Below are 13,957 nucleotides of genomic sequence, written 5' to 3' on the forward strand. Positions count from 1 at the left end.
AAATAAAATAAAAAGAAAAGATACGAGGGGAAGGGGGAGGGGGACGCCGCCAGCGAAGTTTGGAGCCGCCGTCGCTGTTGCCATCGCGAGCCAGGGAGAGAGCTTCTGCTTCTGCATCGCTGCTCCTCACCGCCGCGTTCTCGCCGCTACTCCTCGCCGCGTTCTCGCCGCCTCTGCTTCTTGCTTTGACTTCTATTTCTGCTTTCTCCTCTGCTTCTGCTATAACCAACTTCCTTTTTCCTCCTTCATTTCTTATTGACCAGTATTCTTCATACCTAGTTAGATCATTCTCAAGTTTTGTTAAGGTATCTCCTACTGTTTCTCTACAAACAAAGACAACTATTTGGAAAATACCATAAACTTGTAAAACCATTCAATGATGTTTTGTTTTGAATACAGGATTTGCATAAATTGGGAGATCTTCAGATTGTTGTGTTTGATATTTACAAGTCTCTCTGTGACCTTGTTCAATCCCCTTCAAAATTTGGTAAGATTGGAATACAATAATCTCATACATGGCATTCATGTCTTGCTGAAAAATCATGTTGTGTAATCTTTTAATTAACCCGTCTAATTTAAAATGTTCAACATAGGTTTTGCGGAAGCAAGGAAAGGCTGTTGTGGTATTGGGATAGTTGAGACAACATCCTTATTGTGCAATCCAAAATCACTAGGAGTTTGCTCCGATGCAACTCTGTTTCAGATTATGGGATTCATAAGTGTGACATTGGAAATGGATTTGGCGATTTTGGTGGTTTTTTTGGTGATGTAAGTTTGCCTAACTTTTGTGTCAACTATCATGTGCGCTGTGATTTTTATAAACATCTTCGTCCTCTCAATTTGTTGGTTTTGATCTTGTTCTTATTTTTGAATTTTTGGATTGCTGTTGTTTTTCTTTTATTTTTGGATTTCTTGTTTCTTCCTAATTTTTAGTCTTGTTCTTATATCACTACAACATTTTTGGCCTAAGATAACCCTTATTCGAAGCAACATTTAAGAAATGTTGTCTTAGATAGAAAAAGACAACATTTTTAACAAGTTGTCTTTGAGTAAGGCAAAGATAACAAAATTTTTAGCCACCCACCAAAATAGTTGTCTTTGATATCTAAAACAACACCTAAAAAATATTGCATTATACAAAATTTAAGACAACATTTTATAAGAGTTATAAAAAAAATTAGATAAATAACATTTATAAAAGTTGCCTAAAATTATTCATAACTAAAAATTTTAGAGAAAAACTTTTAATTATATTCCAACTAATTATTTTTCCAATCAAATAACTTAGGGAAAAAAAAGGTAAGGAAGAAATGTGCTTCAGTTCATCACTACCATAAGCTAGCCCTACCCTTCGAAAGCAATCCCAAACATCAACACACCCTTCACGATCGCAGCTCTCCTCCATGTACGACAGCAATGCTCTCCTCCATGGGCAACGGCGCGGTGCTCCCTTCCACGAGCGTCGATGCAGTGCTCTCCTCCACGGGTGTCGGCGCGGTCATCTTCTCCACGGCGACGGCGCGGGCGCTCTTCGTTTTGTGCCAAACCACCACCGTCGAGAAACCCCTCTCCCTTCTCTTCTCCTTCTTCCTCTTCTTCCTCTCTCTCACCTCCTCCTTTTCACGAGCTCTGACAACTCTACACGCAGCTGTAATCCCCCTCCTCCTCCTCTGCGTATTGGTAAGAAATGTCTAAACTTTACTATAGGAATAAAATTTCTGAATGCATTGATTCTGAATTTTAGTATGGAAATGGAATTTCTGAATGCTTTAATTCTGAATTTTAGTATGGAAATGTTCTGAATTTTAGTACGGGAATGAAATTTTTGAATGCATTGATTCTGAATTTTACTATGGGAATGGAATTTTTGAATGCATTGATTTTGAATTTTTGGGGCTTTTTGATAGTTCTGATTTTGGGGATTTTATTTCATTTTTTCTGAATTTTTTATGGTTCTGATTGTTGCTTCTTAGGGTTTTCTTTTTTATTTTGCATTTTGATTTTGATTTTGCGTCATTTTTTATAAGCATACATTCGACAAGATTCCTTTCATTGCTTAATGCCTATGAATATAAAACCATCATTTCTAGGGTTTTTACTTCCTGTTTTGAGGGAGTCTAATGGAGAAGGAGAAGAAAAACCTTCTTTTGTGTTCTTTCTTCTTTAATTTTCGACTTTATAACTGAAATTTACGCTTTACTTGAGCTTTTCACTCTTTTTTTGTTGTTGCTTTTCAATTTCGGTGGCAATTTGTGGTTCTGTTGACTTTTTTATTCATGTGATGAATTTCAGTGGCAATTTGCATAATATTGTTGGTAATTTAGACTTGCTTAAAGGGTTTGAACTGAATTATAAATTCAACCCAAAAATACACCCTTAATGGCTGTTTGGGCAATAATTCCAACTATGCTGAGTTTAACTGCACTCTTATATTTGCAACAATTTTGAAGTTTATTAAAAATAATCTTCCAGCTGTCACTATATACACTTCCCATTGGGATAAAAAGAAAAGCCTTTCTTCCTAGCAATGGTGTTATAATCAGGAATTTTTTTTCTCTGAGATTTTTGTCAGTGGTTGAACTCTAAAGAGCACATTGAATCGTGATTGAGTTAACTTATAGCACATTGAATCGCTAGTCTATTGGTCTGGCAACACGGCGACCACCCCTCAGTTGCAACCTCCTCACCTCTGTCTTCTTGTTACTCTATTCTTCAGTTTTCAGGTTTTTGGAAAAACTCATTTTGCTGTTCTCTGATTTAATTCATTACATTTTAGTTAGATTTTAATTTTTACTTAGTAATTTTATTTAGTCAATTTTATTTTTGCTGATTAGGTTAATTTAGATTAAAATTAGGATTTTCTTATCAATATTTGTCTTAGTTCATAGTTAATTAAGCATGCTATTATGATTCTTGAGTCTGAAATTTTAATTTGTTTGGACTGGCTTGATTGATATTTTGTTGAATTTCAGGTTTTTCACTGCTTTTCCAATGAGGTGCGATTCTCTACACTGGTTGTTGCTGATTCGGCAATTTCTGGTTTTCCACATTGATTCTGGTACTTTTCCCCTTTGATTTCTTCATTTTTAATGTAAATTACAGAATAATTAATTTTCATAATTCGCTGAGTTAACTATTTCATATAGAATCGATTATTGTTTTTTGTTTGTTTGTTCTGTTGGCCACTTTGATTAAGTTAAATAATTCATAGAGAATAATGTAAATTTTATTCTTTACTCCTTTATAGAGAAATATTGCCACTTTGTTAATTGTTATTGATTTTAATTTGTTAATGGTTAATTATTAGTACTGCTGCCAAGGTAGTTAGAATCGCGAGTTAACTTGCAAAATCATATGTGTTTGCGTTTCTATTCCTCCATTTCATAACGTTCTTGCTCTGCGTCTCAGAGAAGTAGTGTTCGCATAGAATCGACGAGTAAGCACACCAAATCGCCAGAATCGCATCTATGGTGGTGACTGATATCCAAGGTAGCAGGGTGGCGAGAAGTTACTGTCCATGCCCCAATTCAAAACCAAACTCAAATCCAAGCCGCAATCCTTTGAGAAGAAGGCTTGAACCGTAGGTTTATGTATGTTAAGCTTTATGTCTCCATTTTTTTCAGGACAATAGGTAACTGATTAACTGGTTATATAGATTTTATATTCCCTTGTTTGCTTTGTAACAATTTCTCTGATGTCTTTGATGAAGAGTAGTTCATTAATTCTTTAGCTAATGATGTAAAATTATTAACAAGCTACTTAAAACACTATTTCATGCTACCAACATGGTGATCCAGTTCAAAAGCTGGTCTGGTATGGAAATACTATAGGTAAAGTCATAACATTCAGAGAAATTGATGCTAGAATTTAGGTGCCTAAGTTAAATAATGTGACTAGTAATTATATGATGATGTATGTGAGAATAGTATTAGGCACCTCATAGATCATATATTCATATGGTTGAATTATCATGTATCAATATATGGTAATAAGCATCTTTATTTTTTTAGGTAGTGGCTTTTCTTTTCTTTTCTTTTTTTCTTCTTTCATTTATTCTGTGTGATATCTTTAAGCTCTTTCAGTAGGATTCAAGTTAAAGGGAAAAGAACAAGAAAGAAGGAACAAAAAGAGCAGTTTGTGACACTATTAAAATTTTAGTTTTCAAGGTGTCTGTTTTTTTTTCTTTAGTTTTCTTTTGAGTGCTATTTGATGTCATATATATCATTATTGTTGTCTGAGGTAATGACCAAATCAGTACCCGAAAGATTAAAACGCTGACATTGCGGTACCTGACTATTGTTAACGACAAAATGGTACCTGGATGATTTTAAAATCTGACAAACGTATCCATAACCTGGCCGGACCTAAGCTCCGGTGAGGAGAATGCCTACGTGATGAGGCAACTGTTGATGTTAACGAGTCGAACAAAGGTGAGAGTGGTGCAGGGGAAGAAGCTGCCAATGACGGGAATGCGGAGAAGGACACTGAAGGAGCATCAGCTCCGAAAAAACCGGCTAAGAAGGTTAGAAAGAGACATCCAAGACCAGCCCCTAGTGGTTTACCCCGAGAAAGAAGAGCTGCCGAGAATGAGGGTGTAAATGAGAGTAACCATGGAGAAGCTGAAGCTGGGAATGAACCCACCGAGGAGACCAATGCTGATGATGTTGCTGGTCTCAATGGAGGTTCTGAATTTCGAGAACCTTTCGTGGATGAGGAAAGGGTAGAGGACCCTGTTACAGAAAACCCAACAGGTAAATTAGTTTTTTAATTTAGTTAGAGTAGATGTGAATAGAAATTGCTTCAATTCTCATGTATCTCAACTGACTTTACAGCAGATAATGTAACACAAACTAGTGGGAGGGATAATACAAGGAGAAATCATCCAAGGCCTCAACCATCTGGGCAAAGAATTGTACCTGGAAATGAGGATGAAGCACCAAGGGTAGAGGTGCCTAACCCGAATAGAGAAGATGGTGATAGTGAACCTGAGATGTACCAATATGAATTCGAAGAACTCTGTAGCCCCCCTGCAACTGATGACGAAGAGGAAACTGTATTTCCTCAACATAATCCCAACACGCCATATGGAAAAATAACTCTGGAGTTGAATATGGAGTTTGAGACCATGGAGCAGTTCAAAGCAGCAGTGCAGAAGTACAACATACAAATTGGGAGACAGGTGTTCTACCTTAGGAATGAGAGGAAGAGGTGTAGGGTGATCTGCTATGATCCAGACTGCCCTTGGTTGTGCTACTGTGCCAGGACCAACTACCCAGCATCCTTTCAGATAAAGACATTTGTGGATGAGCATACGTGCCCCAGGAGTAACAAAAGTAAATCTGTTTCATGTGCTTGGGTTGCTGAGGAACTGGTCCCAAAGCTGAGGATCCATCCCAACATGCTGCAGAGAGAGGCACAGGAATGGTTTAAAGTGGAGTATGACATCTCAGTCAACGAGAGGATGATGTATAAGGCTATGGTCAAAGCCAAGGAAGTTATCGAGGGAACAGAGAAAGATCAATACCTAAGGCTCAGAGACTACCTTAACGAAATCATGAAGGCAAATCCTGGTTCAAGAGCCAACATGGGGACTACTCCACATCCAGAGGGGTTGCCTAAGTTCAGAAACTTGTACATCTATTTGGCTGCTTGCAAAAATGGCTTTAGAGCAGGGTGTAGGCCATTTATTGTTTTGGATGGAACGTTTCTGAAAGGGTACTTTGGAGGGCAATTATTAACAGCAGTTGGTCAGGATGCGAACAATCAGCTGTTTCCAATAGCGTATGGGGTTGTTGATGCAGAAACTAGGGAAAATTGGAGATTCTTTTTGGAGGAGTTGCACACAGACATTGGGGACTTCAATGAGAATGGCTGGGTTTTTATGTCAGACCAGCAAAAGGTGATGTGGACTATCTTAATGTTTTTTGAGTTCCTGTAAGTATACATAAATTAGTTTTCAAATGTCCTCTAATTCATTGTGGTTACCATTCAATGCAGGGTTTAATCCCAGCATTACAGGACGTCATGCCAGGGGTGAAGCACATATTCTGTTGTATGCATATGTGGAGAAATCTGAACAAGAGATGGAAGGATAAGGAACTTAAGGCAACATTTTGGCAATGTGCAAAGGCAACTACTGATCAGGAATTTAATGATGCAATGGGAGCTGTGAAACGGATCAACAAACAGGCTTGGGAGTATTTGTCAAAGTTTGAACAAGAACAGTGGTCGAGATCAAGGTTTTCAGACTGGCCAAAGGTAGACAGTTTGACAAGCAACAACTGTGAATCATTTAACTCAACAATTGTGGGACTTCGGGGGAAGAGCATTTTGACAATGCTTGAGGAGCTTAGGTTCTACATCATGAAGACAATGGCAACTCACAAAGACTCACTGATGGCTTATACTGGACAAATAGCCCCTGCACAGGTCAGTAGGTTAGAGAAAGAAAAAAGACAAGCCAATTACTGGGAAGCACAATGGTGTGGTGATGATGAGCACAATCAGTTTGAAGTAACAAAATGGCAGCATAGAGTCAGAGTCAATACACGAGAGAGGACATGCTCATGCAGAAAATGGCAGCTCACTGGACTACCATGCTGTCATGGGATTGCAGCAATCCAAAGAAAGAACGAGAAACCTGAAGACTATGTCCATCACAAACTCACTATCGAGGCTTATAATAGAACTTATATGTTTCACATTAATAGCATACCGAGTCAGGAGTACTGGGAGCATCACGAAGGGCTGCCATGTCTGCCCCCTCCATACAAGAGGCCTATTGGCAGACCTACAAAGAAGAGAAGAAATGATAGCACTGAGTAAAGTTCTGGCAGCCAATACAAGGCCAAGAGAAGATATGGACAGATAACATGCCAAACCTGCAAAAGGGTGAGCAAAACAAAATCCATTACTTAAATGCATTTACTTTACCTTATAGCAGAACTTTATTAATGCTGCTTCTCCTATCTCATGTGTTTTTTGCAAGGCTGGACATAATAGCAGAACTTGTCCTGACAAAGGAAGTGGAGCAGCAGCTGAAGAACCAGATCTTGATGAGGATGAAGCTAGGGAGCAAGAAGCTAACTGGGAGGAGACCATGGAGGCTGCACACGCTGCATATGTTGCAGATGAGGAAGAGCTCACTCAAAACCATCCACAAACTCAGCCTGATCAGGTAAATGTTAGTGATTTATTTTACCTTGTTGTACTAAACTGTTGGATCTGTCTCCATAGAAGATTTGATTTAATGAATGCACAAACTGATGCAGAATAACATCAATGATGGCAACACTACAGCAAGTGCTTCAGCCCCTAATGTAGCCACCATACCAGCAGCAACCAACCCATGTGCTCCACCAGCTAGCTCAGAACCATCACCAGCACCAAAGAGGAGAGGCAGACCATCTTTTGTTAGGGGCAATACAGTTCCACCAAGAGGAATGGGCAGCACCACTCGAAGAGGAATGGCAGCCACTACAACAACTCCAACCCCAGCACAAAATGCAGCAGCTGCACCACCACCCCCTGCTCAACCTAGTCTTGTCAGCCCTGAAATTCGGTCTAGATCCCAAATTCCTGCATCTCCATCCAATGTTGGGCCTCAGCCTCAAGGTCCATTACCTAGGCCCAGTCTTCAGGCCCAACCTACAGCACCATTTAGGCCCCCAACTGTGACTAGGGAGACCATGGCAGCAGCAAGCCCAGCCACCCAGAGCAGGTTCACAGGCTTCATGCCCACCCCATCCTTGAAGAAGAAAAAGCCATCCGGACCACCACCATCAAAGCCATCAAGAAATGACAAGAAATGAGCTTAGATTCTTGGGTTTTTTAGTTTGTTGTTATTTGCATTTTGGACATGATTTACTTAAAATGCACCCAACTGCCATTATGGCATGTAAGTGCTAACCTAGTGTTTCTGTGTTTTGTTACTGTGATCTTGGGTCTGTAGCAGGTACTATGAACATGTGTCATTTTGGTTGTCTTATTTGGGGCCTGAACTTTGTTACTCTAAATAGTTAATGGTTATAACTGGATGTTATTTTGGTGTTTTATTCAGTTTATGTTTACAAAACTAATTGACATGGCTTACATAAACTCCATGTATATTGGTTAAATCACCACAACAACAACTCAAACAAAGCAAAACAAGAACACAGCATACATTAATTTATCTCAATTACATTGAGGACAAGATTACAAAATTCCAATCTCTGACTGTTATACTATTATAATCTACAATGTCTACCTACTTAGCCACCATAAACATAATCAAAGCCACATTTAACCCAATCAAAATACACATAAAAATTAGGCACAACTCAACCCTCTTCAGATTCTCCTTCATGTCATTCACCACAGATAGTACCATCATCATCCTTTGAACTTCATGGCCATCCCCACAGTCAACATTGATTCTGCCTTTCTTTTTGGGTTCTGATTTGCCTAGCATATTACTGTTCTCTGAAGAAACTTCTCCTTCCACACATTCCGCTTGTATTTCATCCAACCATTGGAAATACCCGCAACGCATTTCTGTGTTCTGGCACAACACGAAGAGTTCAAACATCAGAGAACAATCAAAATCTAAAAATGAATGAGAACAGACGATAAACCAAGAAGGGATATTACTCTACTTCCTCACATATTCATCACACTTCCAATCTTACCTTCCATAGAGGGCAGCGTAGAAACCATCTATCAGGGTTGCTACTTGTCTTCGACTTCAACGGAACCACTGGAAGGGGACAAAAGCAACAGCCATCGTAACTTTTACTCACAATGCCTGAAGCACCATCCACGTCGCAGGCTTGCATCGAGGGCTGCCTTCTCAGCGTTGCATATTTTCCACGAGCCCTTGCAGAATGCATCTTCCAATCTTGGATCCCCTACTGCGAATGAAGGAACAGAGAGCGTTGTTGATTTGGGATTAGGGCAAAGACTAATGGTTTAGGGGAAAATTGAATTCCAATTAACCTAATTTCCACCTAGGCTAGCAATTTAATTAATTAGAAATGACAACTCAATTAAAACATGATATGTCAGCATAATCCGGTGACCACGTAGGCATTCTCCTCACCGGAGCTTAGGTCCGGCCAGGTTATGGATACGTTTGTCAGATTTTAAAATCATCCAGGTACCATTTTGTCGTTAACAATAGTCAGGTACTGCAATGTCAGCATTTTAATCTTTCGGGTACTGATTTGGTCATTATCTCTTGTTGTCTTGTTGGTAGATGCTGATGTAATATGTGGTGGAGCTTGGGAATTCTGGCCGCTAGAGCTTATGGCTTGCCTCAATTTCGACTGCAAATATTTTTATGGGGTGTTAAACCTTCTGAGGTATTCTAATGTTTTTGTTGTAGTATCTTTCAAAATACAGTTATCATGGTTATTTACATAAAAAGAAAATATTATTTTCATTCTTATATTTTAGTGTTGAATTTCAAATTTGAGTTAAATTATTATTGTTCTTTCTACATGGTTCCAAAGCTGTCTCAATTCCCTCTTCCAACTCATGATGTTATTGTCAGGGGTGTTATTCTTTTAGAATTCGAGGTATGTGCAAGTTTTACATAGGACTTATGTAACTGTGTTTTGAATGGTAAGCTAATTTTTTAGAGGAGTTTATTAGTCATGGCATGGTGATTAATTGGCATGTTCATTGATTTCAACCAGCCATAGGTTTGTTGGTAGTTATTTACTATTAAATTGTTTGGAGTTAGAAAATCTATTTTATAATTTGAATGCTAAATGGATGATTAAGTCTCATTTTTTCTATTTTTTAATTTAAAAAAGTATTGCAAAATCTCGAATTATAATATATTGAAGCCCTTAAAAAAATTTATTTACTTGCATATAAATACAGTTGCACATGATGAAGGTCACCATATTACAATGGAAAAAAATAACTTATATTGGAAGATGCTACTTCTGACCTTTCTCTGGTATATTTTAATTTTTTATTCATCCTTTTATTGCCTTTATGTTTTATGATAATTTGGTTGTTGATGAATGTTATTACCCTATTCATATTGAGAATGATGAAAGTCGTTTCATTTGGTCCTTATATTGTGTTACATTTACACTATATCGTTGTTTTCTTTAGTATTGAATATGGTTTTATTCTTTGATTGGTATTTTATATGATACGAAGATGTTTAGCTTAATAGGTTACTTGTTGTTTGGTCACTGGTGAATATGGTTGAACTGCAAACATGTGGAGAGAATTATGAAGGCTCAGGCCTTGAGAGATAACGGTGTGACTGGCTACATATCTAGTAAGAAGACTATGGAGATCAACCCTGACATATATAGGCATTATGGATAGTACGAAGACTATGGAGATCAACTTTGACATACATCGGCATTATGGAAGAACTGACGAAGAGAACGGAAGCTAAGCTGATGAAATTAGGCATTTATTTGTTTTTTTTTTTTGTTTAGTTATTATGTGTATTTTTATTTGAATTGGCAACTGTGAGTATATGTATTTAAAATTTATTTAGTTGGATTTGAAACAACTTTTTGATTTAATATATATGCAATATATTAGTTTATTAGCTTATCTTTTCTTTCTATTTATCAAATTTAGTTTAAATAATTAAATTTTATTAAAGTATGCTGTATATCTTTTTAAAAAGACAATTCTAAATAAATTTAGATAAATGTTGCTTTAGATATCTGAAAAGGCAATACCAAAAAACTTAGATAAGTGTTGCTTTAGGTCTATGAAAAAAGTAACTTAAAAAAATTTGAATAAGTGTTGTTTTAAGTATATCAAAAGGCAACTTAAAACAAATCTGAACAAGTGTTGCTTTATGTATTAGAAAATACAACTCATAAAAAGTGTTGCCATAAATTCTTATCTAAAACGTTGTGTTTGGGTCCTCTAAGGCAACCCTTTTATGGAGTTGCTTTTTTTGTAGAAAAGGCAACGTTTTTTTAAGGTTGCCATAAAAAGGGTTCCCTTTGATACACAAAAGCGTTGCCTTAGACCAAAGGTAACGGCCGTATAGCCAACCCCCCAAAAAGCGTTGCGTTTTGTCGGAAAGTGTTGCCTTTGATAAAAGGCAACACTTTTCCTTATTATAGGCAACGTTTTTTAAGGGTTGTCTCAGCCTGAATTTGTTGTAGTGTATTTGATTTCTTACTAATTAAATTTATAGATTTTTTATTTTTGTAATTGAAGATGAATTTAGGTATTTTTAATTCTTGTAATTGGATTTTGTTAACTGTATTTAAAAATTTGAAAATTTGAGTTTTGTTAATGGAAGAAGAAGAACAAGAAGAATGAAATGGTGGGAAAAAGGGTAGTTTTGTTATTTATAAAAAAATTTTATTGGAAATGACGATTTTAAAATGAAATGCAACATTAAGGACGATTCTAAATAAAAAATTATATCAGGGACGGTTTCGATTCTGACCCTCAACATTAGGGATCAAAACAATACTTATCCCTAATTTTATTTTTTACAAAATACACAAATTCAAACAAGCATTTATTTTTATTGCCCATCCTAAAAAGAAATTCTTTATAAAAAATTGTATTAGAGATATAATTATTTATGTATTTTATCTTACTTGTTTAAATTTTTGAAGATGTGGTTTATGAAGGAGAATGAGTCACTAAACAGTTTTTTCACTTTTGTCCTACAAATTCATATTTAAAAAAAAATTAAGTTTAACATAAATTTAAAATTTTTACACGGGGGCTGATTTTTTGTATATGTATTACTTAGTATGATAGTTGTTATGACAATGATTAATGAATGTTAAATCACGATGAGTTATACTATGTGTACATTAAAATTAGTCATTAAAGTTAGCTACGGTATAAAATACATGTTGGAGTACAAATACACATTGAAAATAAATTAAATCACACATATATGTATTTATATATAAATATATTAGTGACTGATTTTAGTATACAAATAGCATTTTTATGATACAAATAGCATTTTTAAATCATATCATAATACCGTTATGAGAATGTGGCCTGGCCGTTTGAAATTAAAATTTGTTGACAATTGAATTTTTTTAAATACATAAATTTGATAAATTTTAACAAATAACACTCATGATAACTCTCGCAAGATTGTGGTTTGACAATTTAAAATGAAAATTTGTAGATGAACAAATTTGTTAAATGTGTTCGATAAATATTATCCAATATAACACACATGATGATCCTTGTGGATTATGGCTGAACTCTTTAAATTGAAAATCTATTGATAGTTGTATTCTTAGCTTGAACACATGAATTTGATCAATGTTAGCAAGTAACACTATCATCCTATATGCCGCTTTTTAATTTTCATATGGGTCCATGAATCGTGCTTTGCGTGGATATGTGATAGGTGGGTGCTAAACATTTTTGTGGTGTCAGTGAGAAAAGTAATCGGACCCTGCGTGTTGAGTGTGAGTGGCAACACGGACCGTGCGTGTTAGGAGACATTAGCCACTCGGACCCTGCGATATCTGAACTCCAAACGGACCGTCCGATTTGCACCAAGGCAAACGCACGGTCCGATTTCTTCAGTTGAATGGACACGCGGCGCGCAGGGGTGGCTAGCAGAAGCGGTGCCCTGAAAAGCAAAGGAAGCCAGCTAACCTACTCTCTCCATCCGAATTAACCCATTATTTCACTCTCAACCAATTTCACTCCCAACTCCTTCTTCTTCCTTTCACCTTTCACCATCTAAAAGCCAGGCCTTCAATCAAGAAGAACATGCCGAAGAAAAATAAATATAAAGATGTTGATCGGGTTGAGCTTCACATTATTCATTATCTTAGCCATTCTGATTATGTAAGTGTTATTTTAATTGTTATATTTTTTTAAAAGTTTGGCTGAAAATTTTTTCTGTAAATCTTTCATTATAAATATTGTTATTAAGAAAATTTGTTATTACTAGCTTGCATATTATTATAGCAAAATGTAAAGAGAACGTTGGTGGTAGTTAATTTTTTTCAGAGAGAATGTAAAATTTTTTGTAATTTTTGAATTAAATTTTATGACTATCTGATTTATATTTATGTAGGGTAGGGTAAGTGTTAGTTTTGGATTTTAGAAATTTTGTTATATTTATAGTTGTTATTGTTAGAAATATAATTATTTTGATTATTGTTATAAATGCAAGTTATAAATAAAATTAGAATGATTATTAGGATATTTCTGTATTTATTAGATGTTTAAAAATATTAGTGTGAAATATTTTTCTAATTTGTTATTGTGAATATTATTATTAGAAAATTTATTATTACTATTATGGTTGTTGGTTTGTTGTTATTAGAAAAATGTAAACAGAGGCGGTAATTAAATGTTAAGAGACAATGTAACATTTTTTTTAATTGGTTATTAAAATTTATTATTATCTGATTTATGCAGGGTATGTTAGTGTGACTTTTAGAATTTGAATTTTTTTATATTTATATTTATAATTATTATTGTTAGAAATATAATTATTATGATTATTGTTAGAAACGCATGTAAGAAATATAAATAGAATGATTATTAGGATATTTCCGTATATGTTAGAAATTTTTTTAATATTAGTCTGAAATTTTGGTATTTTTGATTATATTATATGAGGATTATAATTGGAAAAAACCGTGTAAATTTATTAAGATTTTCTTAGAAAATTTAAGATTTTGTTACTGTAACTGTTATGGATGAATGATAGTTGAGGAAATAATGTTTTAAATGATAGTAAATCAGTAATTACTATAAGATGTTATGGTAGATGTTGTAACTTCAGAATTTTGATTAAAAATTTTTGCGTTGATAATTATTTTCATTAGTTGTGAGTTTTGAATAAAATTAAGGCTTAATAATTAATTTTAGTAGTAAGAATAATTAGTGTTAAAAGCATTTAGTTAAATGATTCATGATAGTCATATGCTAATTGTTAATGAGCTGAGTATGAATTTGTTATCTTTTTTTGTAGAAATTAAGA

At 35.4% G+C, this 13,957-nt stretch overlaps 1 protein-coding gene and 1 long non-coding RNA gene across 3 annotated transcripts; both read left to right on the forward strand.

Moving 5' to 3' along the window:
* On the forward strand, positions 1,299-4,230 carry LOC110270983. 2 transcript variants are annotated; one of them, XM_021121006.1, is made up of 3 exons: positions 1,299-1,680; positions 2,973-2,996; positions 3,428-4,230. In XM_021121006.1, the coding sequence occupies exons 1-3, from the start codon at positions 1,417-1,419 to the stop codon at positions 3,479-3,481; spliced, it is 342 nt and encodes a 113-aa protein (XP_020976665.1). In that variant the 5' UTR covers positions 1,299-1,416; the 3' UTR covers positions 3,482-4,230. The 2 variants fall into 2 exon arrangements, with proteins under 2 accessions (XP_020976665.1, XP_020976664.1); XM_021121005.1 differs by having other exon boundaries at positions 2,973-4,230.
* LOC110270577 lies at positions 8,987-10,302 on the forward strand. The gene is made up of 2 exons (XR_002360216.1): positions 8,987-9,946; positions 10,172-10,302. It is a non-coding gene; the product is annotated as an uncharacterized LOC110270577 (long non-coding RNA).

The sequence above is a fragment of the Arachis ipaensis genome, chromosome B04 (assembly GCF_000816755.2).
Source record: "Arachis ipaensis cultivar K30076 chromosome B04, Araip1.1, whole genome shotgun sequence".
Lineage (NCBI taxonomy): Eukaryota > Viridiplantae > Streptophyta > Magnoliopsida > Fabales > Fabaceae > Arachis > Arachis ipaensis.